The sequence below is a fragment of the Etheostoma cragini genome, chromosome 20 (assembly GCF_013103735.1).
Source record: "Etheostoma cragini isolate CJK2018 chromosome 20, CSU_Ecrag_1.0, whole genome shotgun sequence".
Classification (NCBI taxonomy): Eukaryota; Metazoa; Chordata; class Actinopteri; order Perciformes; family Percidae; genus Etheostoma; species Etheostoma cragini.
The window spans coordinates 6441476-6461810 of NC_048426.1; the positions used below are offsets into that span (position 1 = coordinate 6441476).

The 20335-nt window shown below is 41.3% G+C and overlaps 2 protein-coding genes across 4 annotated transcripts in view; both read left to right on the forward strand.

Moving 5' to 3' along the window:
- Positions 1-19: 19 nt before the first annotated feature.
- foxo3a (forkhead box O3A) lies at positions 20-10071 on the forward strand. 3 transcript variants are annotated; one of them, XR_004654860.1, is made up of 4 exons: positions 20-1444; positions 6304-7631; positions 9638-9787; positions 9942-10071. XR_004654860.1 is itself a non-coding variant. In XM_034858667.1 (3 exons), the coding sequence occupies exons 1-2, from the start codon at positions 890-892 to the stop codon at positions 7612-7614; spliced, it is 1866 nt and encodes a 621-aa protein (XP_034714558.1). In that variant the 5' UTR covers positions 20-889; the 3' UTR covers positions 7615-7633; positions 7664-9595. The 3 variants fall into 3 exon arrangements, 2 of the variants coding, with proteins under 2 accessions (XP_034714558.1, XP_034714557.1); XM_034858667.1 differs by lacking the exons at positions 9638-9787; positions 9942-10071 and adding an exon at positions 7664-9595 and having other exon boundaries at positions 6304-7633; XM_034858666.1 differs by lacking the exons at positions 9638-9787; positions 9942-10071 and having other exon boundaries at positions 6304-9595.
- A 32-nt stretch (positions 10072-10103) lies between these two features.
- The window catches only part of si:ch73-242m19.1, a 29231-nt gene continuing 18999 nt past the window's right edge, over positions 10104-20335 (forward strand). Inside the window, 14 exon segments of the mRNA XM_034858675.1 lie at positions 10104-10260; positions 12521-12593; positions 12755-12865; positions 12979-13092; positions 14151-14345; positions 14428-14521; positions 15240-15391; positions 16276-16428; positions 17106-17207; positions 17699-17863; positions 18110-18201; positions 18585-18720; positions 19324-19527; positions 19981-20298. Of these exon segments, the coding sequence (XP_034714566.1) occupies positions 10121-10260; positions 12521-12593; positions 12755-12865; positions 12979-13092; positions 14151-14345; positions 14428-14521; positions 15240-15391; positions 16276-16428; positions 17106-17207; positions 17699-17863; positions 18110-18201; positions 18585-18720; positions 19324-19527; positions 19981-20298 (2049 nt within the window). The 5' untranslated portion in view covers positions 10104-10120.

A 20335-nucleotide genomic window follows, 5' to 3' on the forward strand; every position in this document is an offset into this window, starting at 1 on the left:
ACACAGTGATGTCACTGGCCTGCGGACATCTCCATACTGTCACTTTAATTCCAGGGCAGACCAGGGGGCAGGATCGTGAGGTTTTCCTTCCCTTGGACTCGGAGCGTTTGCAGCAACCACAGCAGCAGCAGCAGCAGCAGATTAAATGAAGTGTGTCTGCAGGCAGCTGGCCACACGGAGGACACCGTGCTGGCTTGTTCAAGATGCCACAGATGTGCAGCCAGAGTGCATCGTTATGGGGAGGTTGTAGCTCTTGAGAGGGCGGATTTAAGCCTTGCCACATTTCTGTAGTAGCTCCCTTTTTGTGTCATAAAGAAAGCTGCAGGGCCTTGAGAAGGCAATCCGCCTTGATGGTATCTGGACAGCAGCGCACTGCACATGCAACCGGCTTCTCTCTTCACGGGTGATAAAGAACTTGGGGAAAGGAAATGGTCAAGATGGCAGCTGTGTATGGACTGATACAGCTGATGTGGTGGCTTTAGGTGTAGTCATTTTCATTTCTCTTTGGCATGCACGTCACAGGCTCGCGGTGCAGGACGCGAGCGCTTGTAAAGGAACGCCGTTCGGATTTCCTCTAAAGACTTCGCCGACTCTTCCTATCTTTACCCCACATTTCGCCAAATTAAAATGCATGTTGGCCAGGGTGTGGGCTGGGCACGGGAAAAGACAATGTTCTGTTAATGCTGGGCAGTCCGATCAGCTTTGTGTGCTGCGGATAGACGCCTTGCAGGACAGACAGACACGTGCTGGGACTGGGCTGGAGACTGGACATTTGCATACCGTGCATTAGTAAATAAACTGTCTCAGAAGCCTGTACACAAACATTGATGGAATGCGACCTGAGTGATTTTGTTACCATTTGTGCAGCGACCGAGATATTGCGATTAACATGGCTGAAGCGCCGCGCAACGGCAACGAGTCTCCCTTAAACGTTGAGATAGATCCGGATTTCGAGCCCCAGAAGCGGCCACGGTCCTGCACTTGGCCACTGCCCCGTCCGGAGTCTGGTGCGGACAAGCCCGGAACAAATGATACTGACGTAATCCCTGAAGAAGAAGATGATGAGGGTGTCAGCAGCACGGTGAGCGGCGATGCTCAGAAAGCCAGCGTCAGTGTTGTCAAATCCCGTGTGTTGAGCAGCAGCTCCGTCTCTGAGCCTGTGGAGGTCCAACGCGGCCCCTGCAAGGAAGAGGCCGCCGATAGCTCGCCTTCCTCGGTGCAGACCCCCACCGCGGCTCTGGGCGGCTCTGCCTCCCAGCAGCTGAGGAAGTCCTCCGCCCGCAGGAACGCCTGGGGCAACTACTCCTATGCAGACCTCATTACCCAAGCCATCGAGAGCTCCCCCGAGAAAAGGCTCACCTTGTCCCAAATTTATGACTGGATGGTGAGGTCTGTGCCATATTTCAAGGACAAAGGCGACAGCAATAGCTCTGCTGGCTGGAAGGTGAGCGGTGACATGTTGGTGCTGCTTGTCATCATAACACCATACTGTGGTCAAATAAGGCACACAGCTATCCTTAATGAGGATAGAATCCTAGATAGAATAGAGATGGAGGAAAAAGAGGAGTCTGCAAACACAGGTCATTTTCAGATACCAGCACATAGCCTATAGGGTGGTTTTAGGTTATTATGAGGCATATTCGGGTGTCAGAGTAAAAAATCAGCAGGGAGTTGGGATGTTTATGGCTGCATGACACACATGGTGTAAAACTACCTAAGTTGCTGCCAATGTAGGGTACAAATGTAATGGCGTGTGTATCAAATGACACACACGATTAGTTCTGCACCTAAAACGAAATCCGAGTACACACTAATCCAGTGAACAAGGTGGTGGGTATGAAAGTCGAGATTTAGAACAGGGAATGCAAAGTCAATTTCACTTTCAGACAAACTGCAGCACACACTGGCTTCTTACAAGCTCCCGCGGGGCCCTGTCTCTGTTTGATTTTAAGGATTAGTTCGGCCTGGAAAACCAATTCATCTGTCATGGAATCAAGTCAGATGAAAGCTTTGCAGGATTTAGATGTTGGTGGAGGTGGGAGTGTTAGAAAAACTCTAGAAATAGGTTTGTAATCCAACCTAGATGTGGGAGGCAGTCTGATTTCCAGGGAGTTTCTTAATGGAGGAAATAAAGTTACGGTCATTGTTCTAAAAGCTCATCATGACGTGACATGTTGATGTTAATAACTGATTAATCTGCACAGAATCAGCTGGTAGTTTATATTTAAGATAAGTGGCGGGCTGTTTTCATTCATGTTTTGGATGCTTGTTTGCATTCAGGTGCCTGCAGGCAGATATTTACCTTGCAGAGGAATGCTAGGGTTTCAGAAGTGCTGACATCAGCATTTCATGGAAGATGCTTTTGTATCATTGTGACATTCAGTTATCAGTTTGAGGATTGTCATCTGTATGTGCAAAGCATGTTGAGGGTGGGACTGAAGGGTTGTAAATCCAGACCTGTCACACTTCTCTGCACCAGACTCAATGACAGCCTTTGTGTGCTGCTCCAATATGAGTTTTTTCCCTCCATGTTGTAAATCCAAACTAAATACTCAGCTCCTATACAGATGAGCAGCCAGAGGCTCGACCCCTGCTGTGTGCCACACTGTCTTTTTCACGTGCCCTGGGCACAATAATCAATCAGCTGACTATAAATTATATAGGTCATTGTGTAGCAGAGTGAGAGAAGCTCAGTGTTTCTCTCTGGCTCTGGCTAAACTGGCGTAGCTCCAGTCCCCGCTCAGAACGAGGCTTTGCTCACTGGGTGCTGCAGAGCTGCTCTGACTGCATGGGGGAGGGGCAGGCAAGAGTTGCTCTTTGTGATTTTTCTTTTGAATGCTGTATGGCTTCTACTGTATATACCTGTGCAGAATTTAGAAATATAACTCATCTCTGGAGCTTTAAAGATATAACAACATCCATTAGATATTTCTTTTTAAGAAGCAGGCAGGATAGTTTTAACTGCTACATGTCACCCAGACAGAGGCTGTTGTACTATCCAGAAAATAGTGTTTCCCCTAGGTTTGTGGAAGACTAAATAGGTGCATGTATTTGGCATGGGGTATTGGGGGCTCCTCCCCTAAGAAAATGTAGCATTATTAAATCTTAAATCATACATTACATAATGTTTTTCCATTATTATTACCATATTTGTTTTCAAAACATTGGAAAAGCTAGAGCAGATAACACTCAAAAGGTTTAAAGACAACACTTTCTAAAAAGTCCACTGGGGTCCAACTACAATCATTGGATCTGAGAAAAGTAATTTGGTTACTTTTATTTGGCTTAGATGGTGCCCAAAACAGCTTGGGTGCTGTGCATAAGTCATATAAGGGAAGGGGAAATCCAGAAGGATATAACAGGAATCTTGTTTTTTTTTACATACAAAGGAGCAGCTGTGGCTCAGTGGTAGAGCGGTCGCCTGCCAATCGGAAGGTTAGTGGTTTGATCCCTGGGCCTGCAGTCCCTTGTTGAAGTGTCCTTGGGCAAGACAACGAACCCCGAGTTGCCCCTGATGCTGCCTTTTGAGTGTAGATGTGTGTGAGTGTTTATCTGATGATGATCGGCCACAGTGAATGGTAAATGGTTCCTGTAAAAGCGCAATGGGGGGCCTTTAAGACTAGAAAAGCACTATATAAGTATTATATATATTGTTATTTACATAATCTGAGATTACAGCAAACCTTAACTGCCTGTATACAAGAGGTACACAACATTCTGGGTCCTCTAGAAAGGCATTTTCTATGGGCCCATCTCTGCATCCACAGCTCTTCATTCTAACATCTTTTTGGGTCCTCCTCAAACAAGGGCCCTGGGTACTCACTCCCCTTTTTATCCCCAGTCCGATGCCAGTTTGTAATACAGCTTTGTAATAATAAATAATTGCATTTGTGTAGCCTATAACATATTTAGTTGCATCAAAGTGTAGAATTAAGGTCCTTGGACAAGTTGGAGGTTGTGGTTTATGTTTTACTGTACTGTGTCATGTTTCAAAGTGTAGCTGCTATTTCATCCACCTGCTGTGGTACAATTAAAGCCTCAAAATTAACCACAGAGTTCAATCAAAATCTCGCTAACTGGCTCAACCAGAATCCAAGTCTCACAAAGATTTGTTTTTATATAATGCAGGGCTGTTTTGGATTGCATTACACTGAACAGGACAGGTGTTGCTTTTATTGTGTCCACTCTGGTCCATTTACAGACAAACACTGATTAGGCTCAGTTGACAACTGTGATATTGGATATCGGTGGCAGTTCTTTAGAAAAACATCTAAACAACAATTGTACTCATTTTCATTTTAATAAGTTAGTACTTGTCAATACTCAAATCCTGCTGAAAATAAGGATGCATCAATCCAGTCTGCTGCATCAGTTACTTTCATTATCAATTAATCACACAATTGTTTTGTTATCCTGTTTAGTCTATTAAATAGCTAAACCTTGTGAAAAATGTCAATTTTCTTTGAGTCAAACGTTTCCAGTCCAAAACCAAAGATTCACTTTAACAATATAAAACAGGAAACCACATTCCTGATTGACTACTTAAGCTAGTAGGATGTCATTTAGCTGAAAACCGCTAAAAACCTTTAGCCAGAAAGATAATTGGCACTTATTTTCTTGTTGAATGACTAATCGATTAATAATCTAATTGTTTTGGCTCTTAATTGACAGACACCTAGTCAGGCTTTCACCAGACCAAGCCAAACTTAATAGATTTCAGATTGAGTGTTGGTCTGGGGAGTCTGGTCTGTATTTTCTTTGTCCCTGAGGCGTGACTAACAGGCATAGTTCAAATGACTCTGTACGCAATTGGATAGTCCTTCAACCAATCAGACCATTGATCCGGGCAACGTTTACCCAGTCTAACAGACAACCTGAGTTTAACAATTTTTAGGGAATCTGTACTTAGAAGGAAAACCTGAGAGATCTGTGCACCCTTAACTGAACTGTTTCAAACTTTCTGGTCTTTGTGCTAGCCAAGATGATGAGCCAACTGGCTGCTGGCCGCAGTTTTATATTTACCATACAGACATGAGATGTATTAATCTTCTCATAAAACTCAAGTATTTTCCATATTATCAAAGTATTTCTTTAAAGATTTAGGTTTTCAAGTAGGAACGAGTGATCTTAGGGCTGGGTGCCAGGAAGTCGGAAAGTATTGATAAATGGACTAGCACACTTTTGATTTTGGTCTTTTCTTTTTTGTTAATAGTAAGAAAAACCAAGAAGCACATCACCTTTATACTTTGAAGTCAGCACTTTAACCTAACTAGGAGATCATTGGTAATTCTCAGAGATCATCAAATGCCACCAACCTTTCCAGCGAACTTATGGTTGTTTTAAATGAGAGAGAGAAGAGGTACACAAAGTTTAATTTCTAAGAGTCACATGTGCTTTGTTATTGTTGTTGTAAGTAATGAAAGTGTTTGCCAGTTGACCTAATCTTTAATTGGCTTGAAGCGAGGGCTTTGCTGGAAGTTTGATGTCAGTGGGTCATTGGCTCAATGCATTCAGAGGAAAACATAGCCAACGCTCGCTTGTGATCTCTGTCTTCACCAAAACTGCAGAGCAACTTCCCTCACAGCTGTCTGTCATAGAATCCATATGGTAGAGGTCATGGCTAGGGTTGTGCAGCTGTAGGTTGTAAGCGTTGAGCTTCTTCAGTGTTTGATTAGTGTAATCTTCTGAGCAATGGATTTAAATAGGGCCTTGGTTTACTCAAGTGAATTTTAGCTTAAGAGAATTATGCTGGACCCTCTCCCAGTTACCATGGCCCTAGGCTACAGCTGTTTAATTTTGTACATGTTAAGGAACATCTCCAGGGAAATCCTGTAGACATTTTTAAGCAGCCGGAAATGGGTCACAGTGTGAGGTGTTGCGGCAGTATTGTTCACAGTACTTTGCTGTAAATATTTAGTTTATTGTCAAAAAACTTGACTTTTCTTTTTTAGGAGGCCTACAGTATTGGATAATATTGGTAATATCTTGAAGGAAAGTTTCTTTATAATACGGCCTTTAACATTTCTAAACATTTTTGTAGTTTTTCTTTTTTACTTTCATTCTTTCTATTTTAATAATGATGTTGTACTCCAAGTTATTTCTTAAGTTTTGGTTGGGATTTTTAAAGCTAGGTATTGGGCAGTGAATATGAACATGAGAAGGTCAAATTAGTGTTGACACTGTCTGCACCACATTTTTTAAACAATGTATAATTACATCAGAATTAGCTTCATTTTGAAGTATGTTTATGCACGGAAGGAATTTGACTCATGCATTTTAATTGTTCATTTGTTTCTATTGCAGAATTCCATCCGACACAATCTGTCCCTCCATAGTCGTTTTGTGAAAGTCCAGAATGAAGGAACGGGGAAAAGCTCCTGGTGGATGGTCAACCCAGAAGGAGGGAAAGGAGGCAAAGCTCCCAGACGACGGGCCGTATCGATGGATAACAGCAAGTACATCAAAGGAGCTCGAGGACGTGCCACTAAGAAGAAAGCCTCGCTGCAGGCAGCTCAAGAAGGCAGCTCTGAGAGTACCTCAAGCCTCTCCAAATGGACAGGAAGTCCCACCTCCCGCAGCAGCGACGAGTTGGACGCCTGGACAGACTTTCGCTCACGGACCAATTCCAACGCCAGCACACTCAGTGGTCGTCTGTCCCCCATCCTGGCCAACCTGGAGCTGGACGAGGTGCCTGATGATGACTTGCCCCTTTCCCCCATGCTGTACTCCAGCCCCAGCAGCATGTCCCCATCCACGGGGCCCACGGGGCTCTCTGACCTGGCAGGTACCATGAACCTCAACGACAGACTCTCTGACAACCTGATGGACGACCTTTTAGACAATATCAGCCTGACGGCATCCCAGCAGCCTCCTCCTGGAGAGGAAGACAATGGTACCAATGGTCAGGGGAGCTCAGTGTTTACTTTCAGCTGCTCAGGAAGCAGTCTGGGTAGCCCCTCTGGCACCTATGGGCCTAACCCTCTTTTTAGCCCGCCGTCCATCACATGCCTGCGTCAGTCGCCCATGCAGACTATCCAGGAGAATAAGCAGACCACCTTCTCCTGCATCTCGCACTTCGACGACCACCAGAGCCTGCAGGATCTGCTCAGCCTGGACTCCCACAGCCCCAGCAACGTCATGCTCACCCAGTCCGACCCGCTGATGTCGCAGGCCAGCACCGCCATTGCCCTGCAGAACTCCCGTCGAAATGCCATGCTGCTGCGCAAAGAGCCCATGTTGGTGAACCACACCAGTGTGTGTGAGGCCCAAAGCTCTTCAGTGCCTGGTTGGCAAGCTGGCTTGTCAACCTCTGACAAAGACGCGAGCCACCCCGACGCAAAGCCACCCCACCTGAGGTCTCCCAGCAAGAACACCTCCATGCAGCTCGGCTCTGGTTTGTCCGTCCAGGACCGCTTTCCTGCCGATTTGGATCTCGATGTGTTCAACAGCAGTCTTGAGTCTGACATGGACTCCATCCGCAATGAACTGATGGAAGCAGACTGCCTGGACCTGAGCTTCGACTCCCGCCTCACCTCAGCCCAGAACGGACACAGGAATTCAGGAAGCTTCTCCAGCTCAAAACAGACCTCCCCTCACAGCTGGGTCCCAAGCTGAGAAGCTCTGTCAGAGTGGTTTAAAAAAAAAAAAAAAAAAAAAGTAGTAGGGGGGAAATGTAAATTGGGGTTCATTGTCCAGCGTTGTGCAACTATAGGGAAGAAACTACATACGTGCATTCATGTAGTATTTTTTTTTCTCCATTATTTTCAGTGTGAGGCATTAAGTTTGGTACTGTATTTTAAGTGTCTGAAACACACAATGGGGTCTTCCCAGAGGAGGAAAACATTTCTTTAAAAAGATCAATGCCTGGGCGGTGTGAACAACAACATGGACTGGAATGGAAGTACAGGACATTTTGTTAAAGCATCAACTAGTGTTAGTCTCAGGGAATCACCCATGCAGTATCACAAAGTGATACATGAAACTGAAGATGAATTATTTTGTTTTCACCTTGCTTTCTCTCCTCTTTCACACCCTTTCATACCAACATTTTTGCCAAACCAGCTGTTGTGAGTGACAGCCTGTTTACAGAAAAAGCTGCAGAGAATGTTCCGGAACGTTCCAGTGGAGGTTACTTGACACACTTGTTTCTTTTTTTAAGTTTCTTAGAGAGACATAGCTTAAATGGACTAAAGGATTTAAAAACAAATATATAAATAGGGTTTTTTCCCCCAATGATTCACAGAGTCACGCACCAAATATCAATGTGTAGAGGTTAATGTTATCAAGATGTGAACTGATCTACATTGTGTGGTTTTTGTATGATGTTTTATTTTTATTTAGCAAATGTTACCCTGTGATTTTAGTGACATTACTGTGAAATCTGTTCCTTTTAAAAAAGGTGCATTTCTGAAGTCTTGATCGTATGGTGTTTCTGCTGCAAATTCCTTTTCACCATCTTTCCCTCCACTTCCACCTACTGCAATATTGGAAGTACTGCTTAAGTACACACTGTTTAGGACAGAGTTAAGGACCATGTTTAGCAAGAAACATTATTTAGCTCTAGTTGGCACCATTTACATTAGCAAACATGTAGGACTATTTGGATTAAAATAACCACACTTAGAGCCTCCACAGCACTCAACTACAATATTCTGGTGTTTGTTAATTTGAAGGAGTTCTTGGTGCTATAAATAAGAAGATAGCAAGGAGTGGCTGCAGATGGAGAGGCATTAGTAGCCTCCCCTTTGTTATCAGCACTATAGCAGGTGCTGGCTCAAATAGTGTTTCCAACCTTGTGAGGCGAGTTTGTGTAGTATCTTAGAGACATTTTTGCCATTTGAGAAAGAAACGACCACAGTATTTTAAATATTGCCAAAATATTTTTGCATTTAATTAAGTGCAAATAGGAGGATATACAGTGTATAAATATTAAGAACCAGTGCTATAAGGGCAACAAAAACATTGATATCAGCACAGCTGTTTGTAGGAACTTGTTTTAGTTTACATTTTTATCAGCTGGAAACTGTCAACTTTCACTTGTCTTTTTGTTAATTGAAATTTTATTTATTTTATTTTCCACATGTGCTTATTTTGTGCGTTTCCATATGAAATGTGGTAGAGCTGTGTAAACGCACTTTTGTTTTAACGGTTTGTTTAACACTTTGACCAGCTCAATCGGGTATTTTTTGAGGACTGACAAACTGCAAATGATGCCTGAAATGGTGTCCCTTTTTAGAGTTATAGAGAACATTTAAATGTTACACCATTTTGAATTTAACTGATAATGAGGCAGAAATATGGAATCCCATTTGCTTAGTTTTATTTGGATTCACAAAAATAAATCCTGCACAGCTGTGCTTCCAAATATAATTTTGATAGCCCCAAATGGATGATTTTATATTGACTTTAAGCTTCTTTGTTTTCTACAGTTATCTTGAGTATCTCTCACTGCCAATATTCCAACTCCATTTCTTCCTATTGCTCCTAAAAAACAAAAGACACCAAGTTGACATTGCCAGTTGTAATTCCAATTCCTATCTTGGCTGTATCAAAGATGGTGCATGTAAATAAAGCTTAAAGAACCACTGAAAATCTGGAGTTTGTTTGATCTACCTATGTTTTTTTATGTCTTTAAAAGGAATTGCACAGCTGCAGATTCTGCCGGCACCGAGGGGGCGTTTTGCTATTGGATAATCACATCATGAGCTACGTACCAATCACACACTGTATCCAAGAAGAATGGACCCACTGAGATTAAGTCAAGGTTTTTGAATGCATGAGTGCTCAGGTAGGTGCTGCTCAACAACTGATGCATAATTTTACATCGACATACTGTACTGTATATTACAAATTGCATTAATATTGGGAAGTATCAAAAATGCCTAACATTGACATCATAGTCTAACAAAAGGCCTGCAGTGTAACATTGGAGCCCTCTACAGATCAAATGCGGTCAGTGAGAGTCCAAATGGACAGGAAATGGGAGAGAAAGCCCGCCTGCATGGATGTTTGTCTCCATGGATACACTACAACAAGGCACCATGTGGAGGCAGAGATTTGGCTGGACTTAAGGTTTGAAATGTTGGCATTTCCCAGTTCCTAAAAGTGTTGATCCTGAGCCATGTGTGATGTATACAGAGTTTCCTCCTCCGTTAAAGTGGAGCAGATGGAGGCGGACTTGTCACGTCTACTCTCAGCACTCAGGGCAGAAATTGAGGAGAATGGATTTCGTCAAGGGGCAGTGACCTCCAGATGTTACAGGTGTGGAAGCTTACATTATGGTTGTGATAACCTTGTAAGATAGCAGTTGCAATTGGTTCAGTGTTTCTTTTAAACTGTCTAGATTGCCAGGTAGTTGGAATTTAATGCTCCCCTTGTGTGTGTGTGTGTGTGTGTGTGTGTGTGTGTGTGAGAGAGAGAGAGAGACACTATCTGTTGAAGGGAGAAAGTTTCTTGGCACTCACCTCAGAATATCAGTTTAAGTCTACAAGTTTTAAAAACTAATTTAAAGGCTTCCAATGCATCCAATGAACACAAAAACCAAAAGCACAATAAATTGATGAAATCAAGTAAAATCAAGATGACTCATTTAATTCAATAAAATGAAGGTGGACATGGAGGAAGCTATGTCGGGTATGATAATCTAAACGTGTTTTAAGATATGATTTGAAATGATCAAGAGAGTCCAGTTGATGGGCATAAGGTGTTTTTGTGGAAACCGATCAGACAAATTATTATTCTAAGCAAATTCTTTTTTAAATGTCTGGAAACACGTCTGGACGGGAGCTTTAACATCTGTGTTTACACTTTCTAAATTACCAGGTAAGTGGAACTTACTTGTTGATTTATTCTCAGTGAAAACTTGATTCACAAAATATCTGGGAAGGTTCTCCGTTATCCAAGGAAGGGTTGACAAGGACAACTGGACTTTGTTATAGGTGCTCCGAAGAAGGGTGTCTCCAAGACCATAACGATTGTCGTTACAACAGCCAGGAGAACCAATGAGCCAACGGTTATATGCCATCCCGACAACGACTCCACAGAGCTTAATGGTGCGTTCATTCCACCTGGGATTATCAGGGACAACCCCCGTGATTCAATTTTTCCGACTACCAGCATTCACGTGTTCGGGATGCGTGTTCTTCTTTTCTGTTACATTGGCGTTTTGCATAACAACTTGTTGCATTACTGACACCCTCTGTTGGGCGTACTTAGCCTAGAGCATCAGGTGTGTGAAAACATGGAAACAACAATAGCAAAGGACACCCCAAAGTTCTTCAATTACGCATTACTTTCCTCACTACAGTTTGTACAAGATCTCAAAACATAGGCCTACTTGACTTGAATTGGTTTGCTTGTTACTGGCAATAGAACACAACTTTAGTTTAAGTTACTATGTTAAAAACAATGGACCACTACAACCTAAATCAATAGCACATTGTGGACGTTGCAAAATATATTACATGCGTGTATTTTCTATATTTAAGAAAGGTTTCTAACCTTTGTCAACAACGCGTCACCAACTGGGAAACTCCTTTAGCAAAATCTAGCCCCAGTTTCCCACCTCTGATTCCCACAGGAAGTGACCTGAATGAGGGCGTTGTCACTGGGAAAAATCTTGTTCCGATGCCTATAAACGCACGGCATGTAGCGGATTTCCATACTGTTAGTCAGAACTGAAGAAGTCTCTCAGATGAGAGACAAAACGTTAAGTCCAGTTGCCCTTGGGTTCAACTCTTCCCAGGATGACTAACAAACAATAATTAAACTTAAATGTGGACAATTTGAAGAATTTCCAAAAGGCATAAGTTATGAGTGTTTTCCAGCAAATCCCCATTCACAACACATCATTTTTAGCCATGTAGTGGTGACTCTAGGGATGCTAATCTAGTTTTGTTGGGCCAATATATTTGTAAGACTATTCATTGGGTTGGCATAAAATTTTGAACAGACATTCATGGTCCCCAGACAAAGAATTTGACTGACTTTGGTGATTCACTAACCCTCTATAGTGACATTTGTAGCCTTGACTGAAATTATTTGGTGGATCGCCATGAACTATGCTACGCATATTCACCAGAGGGTGAATTGTACCATCTTTGTTGGTTTCTCAGCTTTTCATTTAGTTCCAATCAGTTCAACATTTTGATTTGTGTAATACTTTGGTTAATCACCAAATAAATTACCTAAAATATTCAAACATCCACCTCAGCTGTGCTTTTTATGTTTAGTCCTAATTAGCAAATGCAAGCATGCTAACCCGCTCAAAATGTTGCTGTTTTGAGCCGTCAGCACTGCTGTAGAGGTTTTGGTAAATAAAGGATTTTTTAACCTATAACATTTTTTATTGTTTGATGAGAATAAAGCTAAAACAGTATTACTACTAGCTAAAAGCAGCACTGATCCAGTAATGTCACATATTTAATTGCTAAAATTAGCTACCATTAGCTAGTTTTGCTTTAAATTTTCTTTGGCCAAGAGATTGTTTTGTTTCTTTCATTAATTTCTAGCTTTGTTTCAGTTCTGTTCCACCTCCAAAAGATATTTCCTTTTTCCGCGTGGAAAGGGAACATGCACTGAGGAGAGGGCTTCAGGTGAGACTGAAAATTTATTTTGTATCACTATCAAAGACAGTCTGAGGCCTACAGGAAAGGAATCAGCGTATTTCTAGGTCATTAAAACCTGTAGAGCAGCTTTTTATATTTAATGGTGACTTATTAGCTTTTCCTGGGCTTATCTGTTCTCCTGGCTGCAGGTGGCTGAAGCTTTGCCAGTTCAGTCTCAGGCTGACATCATGCAGAGAGAGCTGGATAGTTGCTTGGGTTTAGAGTACACTCCTGACAGTCTGCCTCCACTGCTGCACCAGGTGAGGACAGTCCTGTCATAAAGACAAAAGAGTTAATCTGCTGTAGAAGAATGGGGGGGGGGGGGGAGACGAGTCATTTAAACCATTTTCCTATTTTGTATATTTCTCCACAGTTCTACACTGACCGATCATATCATTTGGCTCAGATCAAATATCTGCTCATGTTGAGATGGAGGAGATTCTGTCGCCACACCAGCGTCATTGAGAAGCTGTATCCTCATTACAAGGTGACAACCTAGATCTCATTTTGCTAAGCTGTACATCATTTGGGCATAATATGTTGGTTGCTGATGACAAACTGCCTTAAGATGTGATGAATGGCAGTGCGCAAATCTAACTCAATAGTGGTGATTTAGGTAATATATGTTTCTATAATAATTGAATTAAATTGGAATATTAAGGTTGCAAGTCAGCATTATTTTTTATTGCTGATTCATCTGCAGATTCTTCTTCCAATTGCTTGGTCTATACGTCTGAACAGCTTCCTAAAGCCCAAGGTGCCATCTCCAAATAATTTTTTTTGCTGTCTCCAAAGTCTTCAAAACCCATAACATATGAAGTTCACTAGCACATAAACAAAAAATCATAAAGATTTACAATTGAAAAGCTGGTATTACGGAATTTGTTTTACAATTTTGCCAGAAGAAGATTTGATCCTCAAAACGGTCACAGAACAATTGCGGAGTTTTTGGTTAATTGCTTTAGCTCAACAAAACCGATGAAGTGCACGACTCTTTTTGGTTTAATAACTCTGCACAGAGACTATACAAAGAAACCATACTGTATTAAGTATACATACAGATATACAAAAACAGCAGCAAGGAACAATTTGGGCACTACAAATATTCAAGGAAGGCCTTAATAATCTTACCACTGCAAGTCAATCTAAGGTAAAATTAGGTTTTTCTTTTGTGTTCTTGCTTTTATGAGTGTCACATTTTTGCTGGAATAACAAACAGATTAACTGCTGCTGCTGAAAATCACTGCTGCATACAATATATTCAACGCTTTCATAGCTTGTAGCTTTCATATCTTTCTAAAAATATGTCAACATACCAAAATACATGAGAAAACAAAACAAATAAAAGTATTTTTTTTGTGGAGAATCTCTTCTCGTTATAGTGTTGAAAAGAATGAGTGGAGAGAAAAATACAATCGCAATGAAAAGAAGGAGCACTGATGGCTTTGTGATGGATTGTAAAGAGTTTGAAAAATGTATTATAATGTATTATTATTCCGGCTGATTTGTCTTCACCAGATCACAGACTAACTTGTTCTCCCTCAGGATCAGGTGTCATGTTTGACGAGTGAGTACGAGGACGCCGTTCAGAGAGCTCGCAGACTGTCAGCATGCAGAGAGAAGATCCTGACCGGCCGAGGAAACCCCGCCTCCCTGCTCACTCAGGACGATGTGGACATTTACCTGCGCTGGCTGGTTTGCCATCTGCACTCGGTTCAGACCATTCACAACTTCCTCAGGGTAAAATCCAGTTCCAATGCATCTGTTTCTATTTGCTTCGAATGTTCACGATGTGAACGATTTCTTTGTTTGAATTTAACAGGTGCTGCACTACATACCAGCTTGTGAAAGAAAGGATAAAGAACCACCAGCAAAGGTTCCTGAGGAAACCTCACATAAGACACAAACTGTAGACCGTAAGAGTCAAAGCAGCAGTATCCTTAAAATGTACCTTTAGAGACTTCCTTCAAAATCAAATTCTCTATTGATTCTCCATTATTACACTATTTAAGAGTCAGAACCTACTGAATATATTGGTAATCTGTCCTTCCTTATGTTGTTTTTACTGTCTGGGTTGAAAATGTAAAATGTGCCTTGTGGTTGATGATAGAGGAATCATTAAAACAAAATGGCCAACAAGAGGAAAAGCTCACGCAGTAAAAGATGGACAGGGTTTGTCTTGGGAACATGTCCAGTGAATGTTATTGAAATCTGTCTGTTCGATTTTTTTATATTTATTATGTACAAGTGGAGTTTTTTGGGTGATGGTGACGCTAGAGGAAAAGCAAGGCGAGGTTATCAAAGTCAGAAGGGTTTACTGACTTGAATCTGAATCTACATTTCATTGACAACTGGACATGCCCCATCTGCTGATAAACATCATGTGATATGATCAAAAGCATCAGAGCGGCTACTGAATGGACCTTTTGGTGAAATTATTTTGAACTAGATCAAAACGAATGGCATTCTGGCTGGTATAGTTTGATGGATTTCCATTCTTGAGTCCCTATTTTAGCAGCAACATTTTGAAATGCATCCGCACAGGTTGCTATGTAAAAATCTAAGTGTGCGCAACTTTGAGAGGAGCTTTTCATACAGTTTCAGCTGTTTATTAATGAATCTATTTAACTACAGGTATTTCAGGACTGGCTGATGCTGTCCCCCTGCACACTGTTGACCTGGAGGAGTTCCTACCTGAGCTGCAGTCTTTGATCGCCCACTTCCACCTGTCCTACGATGCTCGTAAACTCCGGACCACCGCAGACGAGATGGAGTTATTCAGCACGGTAATGTTTTCCAATGGACAGTGGTGGAATGTAACCAGCACATTTACTTAAGTACTGTACTTAAGTACAAATTAGAGGTACTTCTACTTGAGAATTACCATTTCTTCAACTTTATATGACTACATCTCAGGGACAAATATTGTACTTTTTACCTCACTACAGTTATCTGACAGCTAATTTATTTATTTATTTATTTTGTTATTTTTAGCCCCACAATTTTTCCTCCCCTCCTTATCCAGTGAAATCTCCAAATGAATGTGAATATTTCTGATAAATTGTAGGCTGAGGGTATTCTCCTGCTTCTACTCTTTAATGTTGTGTGTAAAGCACTTTGAATTGCTGTGTTGCAGAAATGTGCTATACAATTAAAGCTGCTTTGCTTAAGCTAAAACTGTTTAAGAACCATCTTGGATCAGCTGAAAACAGGGCTCTGTTTCTTTTCAGAGATACCCGATTCTAACAGGACAGCGACGCTACAGACATATGATGATCTTACAGAATATGATGCATTTCTGTGGATTAAACTACCCAACAGTATATAAAGAATTTAAATAAGCACAACCTTAAACATCTACAGCAGTAACATGCTACATACACCTTAATGCAGCAGCAATATTGACACTGACAATGAGTACTTTTACTTTTGATAATTTAAGTACTTGTTGCTGATAATAACTTATACATATAAGGTTTTGAATGCAGGATTTTTTACTTGTGGAGTATTTTGACACTGTAGTATTAGTACTTTTAATTAGTAAGGGATCTGCATATTTCTGCCATTGGAAAAGTGATACAACTTATAAAAAAAGGCCTTGCAATATTTATAAAATTACATCAGTCAAGTTGGTTATCAACAATATGTCAGTCTGAATCTGTCTCCGCAGGTGTGGAGGGAGTTCAGAACGATTTTCAAACAACAAGAGCAGATGAAAAGGTTTCCTCAGTACGATGGCACAGAGGTAAAAGAGAGCCAGTGGGGACGGAAGAGTGCGAGCCTGGCTCTGAGGAAGGAGGCCAACTGGATCCCATTCATTCAGGTGAGAGGACAAGAACAAAATGGTAACAAAGAATTTACAAAAAAGAGAGTTTTTCTGGGCTTTTTGGGTTTGCCAGGAAGTGTCAATAACAATTTTTATTGGGGTCAGTACTTTCTGATGTACTGTACAAGTATTTGGAACAACTTTTTATACCTCTTTTTTTTCGTGCATCACATTTAATCCAAACCATTTTCAAGTACTTTCTCCATCACTCTTTCTTGTGTTTCAGGTTATAAAAATATTGCTGTGTGTCTTTTTAGATTGTTTTTTTTTGTGTGTGGTGTGATAGGACACGAGGTACTGACAGAGCTGGGTTTAAATAATAGATTCTCCAATAAAAATGATCTTAGTTTAACTGATCTGATATCAATCAATACAATCCAGAATTCAAACTTTAAAATATATGCCTTTTCCCCGTTGATGTGTAACTTCAAACACACTTTTTTTGGGGTCAATTCTTAATGTAAACATTAACTTGGTGCATTCTAAAAACTATTTGAGGGTTGCTTCTTGCTTGTACAATTTACAACATAAGTTATCTGAGAATCTCTTTTATGTCCAAGCAAAGTTGTTATTTTTCACAGAAATTTCCCTTATTGATATTGAATTGAATCAGAAATTTAGTTAAATCTGGACCTTGTGAATCAGAGCCATACTGTTTGGATTTTGTCCTGAAGGTGAAGCCCAGACGGGATCCGTGGCAGCAGAAGCTGATCACAAAGCTAAAGGAAAAGAAATCTGTGGACGAGTTGCTGAAGATGCACAGCAGGTTTCTTCAGGTAACTGCGATGTCAGCTCAGTATTTCTTCATACACTTATCATGTACATAGTAGTTTATCAAGATACTGTATAGTCATGCTTAGTCTTTGGTTCTCAAAGTGGGGTCCAGGTTCCTTTTGGGGGTTCCAGCAAAAAGGAGAATCATTTATTTTCACTATAATTCCATCTATGAGTAACACAATGACAGCATTCTTGCCTATTCTGGTCATGGGTTTCAGACACTTTCTGTAATAACACATGTAAAAGCAAAATCCTCTCAGATGGGGGACTCTGGGACAAAATCTTATCAAATGGGGAGTCTGTGATCTAATTTGTGTAAGTTTAGGGGTCCTTCGTGTGAAAAGCTTTGTCTGTTTCTGTCTGTCATATGCAATAAACCCTGCTCACCTAGTGCCTCACATGTTTTAAAACACACACAACCTACATTTGTATCAGGAGGTGTAAGCTTGTGGATCAGGTGTTGAGTTGTCTTTTCTGGTTATCTCATCAGGTCCCTGATGTGCTCCACGTGGCCGCGGCTGTAAAAGAACACGCCGCTCATGTTGCCGACTCACAACCTGCACCTACCTCAACGGTATCAAGCAGCAGTAAGACCAAGCGGCAAAAGATCTCCGAGATCTGGACCAGTATTTACAGCGCCGCCTCTCTCACTCAGGCATGTACCATCCGCTTAGCAACCCTCTCTCTCTCTTTTGGAAGACATTAAATTAAAGCTACATTTTTATCCATGGGCATACATTTTCATTTGATATGAATGATATGTGAAATTTATTCTTTATTCTTATTTTATTTATTTATTTTTTCCTATATGGATTTGTGCATGCATAGGATGAAAGATATCTATGGACTGTTATCCTTTCTGTAGACTCTACCATCAAAAAAGCCTATTTTTTCTTCTTAGGAAACACATGATCAGTCAATCAGATCTGGAGGCAGTGCAGGCCACGATAAGAAGAGTTTGAAGAGTCAAACCTCAAGCGCAACAAATGAAAGGTGCGTATCACTCGAGCAGAGAATATACATTATGAGGTTTTCAAGATGTTTGTAGAAGTACTGATAAAGAATTTAGTGTTTTTTAACACTTAACAAGCACAAATGCCAAGAGATTGTTTTTAGCATTTTCTGCTTTACATCATTGTATATTGTATCATTTTGGGATTTTTAAACCGCATTGTGGACAAAATAAGCAATCTGAAGACCTTACCTTGGCCTTTTGGTAAAAGCATATGTCTTTCTTCTGATATTTTATAGACTTTTAAAAGCTTCCGGGTTTGTTCTTGGTTGACCTCTTGATTAAATCATATAAAACCCAACATCTGCCACTTTTCACTGGAGTATTCGGTTTTCTTTGCCTCTGCTCCCTCTTTAAAACACAGGTACTCCTTCGAGGACAGCCTGCAGCTCCTGGGTCTGGGTGACAGTTTAGAGGAGGGGTCCTCAGATCCCATCATAACTAGAGGTGCTTACCTTTCTCTGGTTCACCTGCGTCATCTCAGACTTAGACAGCTCCAGGTGAGGCATTTGGTAGTCTCGCAATACCAGACCTATCTTGAGTAAGGTCTGGCTACACCCCACATACATGCCTGGAGAGGAGAAAAGTTTTGGCTTGTTTGCCGTTCACCAATCATCCAATCGCAACTGTCTTGGGCGGCGCTAAGCTGTCGTCACAACCACGATTGAGTCTTGGAAAGGAACTTGTATTTGGTGGAATGTTTGCCCCCCACAAAAGGAACAGACACATATATTAATAAATTAAGTTAACTGTCCACACAATACAGCAATCACTGTGTGTACCTCGTCCATAATCCCCGACAATCTGTTAGAGTTAGAGAGTAAATGCAATTTGACCTTAAACATATTCTTTACAATCATTCCCTGAAAGAACCAAGCAGCCCTGCCTTGTTGTACATTCAACGTTTTCTTCAAAATAAGCCATTTTCAGTGTGTAGCTTGAGTTTAAAAAGCAGGGGACTTTCGTTGATCCAGACTAGGCAAACTGTAGCATGGATCTTAACGTGTAGCTCGCATGTGTACTGGATGTTGCTTGCCAAACAAATCTGCTGAATAAAAAGGAAAAAAGGATTTAAAAACAAAATGTGCTTGTCCCCTCTGCAGCGCATATCTCTTGGGTTGCTGAACTACCTGCGCTCTGTGGAGAGGACTTTGACCTTTGACCTGGCAGGTCTGCAGCTTGAGGAAGGGGAGCTGTGCAGCACAGCCGAGGAAACTGGCTGGATGAACGCAGCCAGAGGAGGAAGAGGGGAGACAGAAGGTCTCGGCTCGCTTCACTACAGCCACAACACTCCTGCTGACTGTAAGGTAAGAACATATAAAAGTATACAGCAGCTGATACCTGAGAACACGTTTGATTGGTGTGTTTTATCTGTTATATATGTTATCTGTTTATATGACGGAATATGGTTTTATAATGATTTTTTCTATGTATTTATTTTCTATGTTTTTGTAATTCTCCATGGTTGATAAGGATGCGAGCGCTAGAAATTTACATGTGTTTATGGATGGATACAATGACTCTTAAACTCAGATAAAGCTGAAGTTACAACATGAACAATTTGTCCTCTTGGGCTTGTTTGGAGTAATGCAATCACTGTTTCTGGATATGTAAATATGCGTTTACGAATATCTCTAGTGGTATTTCTGGTATGAAAATTAAGTGTTTAGGTATTCATGTCGAGCAACAGTTTGTACATTGTCATGTGTTTATGATCTCTCCTGTTGCATGTTTATACATTATGTGACTTTATATCACAGGTCCATTGCTCAGAGTTCATGGAGTTTGCAGAGGTTGAGAACCTTCATGATTTCTACAGCGCAGAGGAGCAATTTGTCCACACTCAGGATCAGAGAGGGTTTTACATCATGTATGATGTTGCTCTGAAGGACCTGGAGGAGCTGGAGGACCAGCTGCTTCTTGTCGGCTCCCGCTTCATTCAGAGAGACAGGATTAACAAGATGGGAAATGCCTCGACAGCAGACATCCACTCCTGGGGCGGAGCGGATGTTGACCGTGTTGCAGTGCTGCTTGACTTGTGGACGTGTGAGACAGAGTTTTTGGAGAGCAAAGTGCAGGTATAGTGATGAAAATTACCGTTCATTTGGTTTTCAT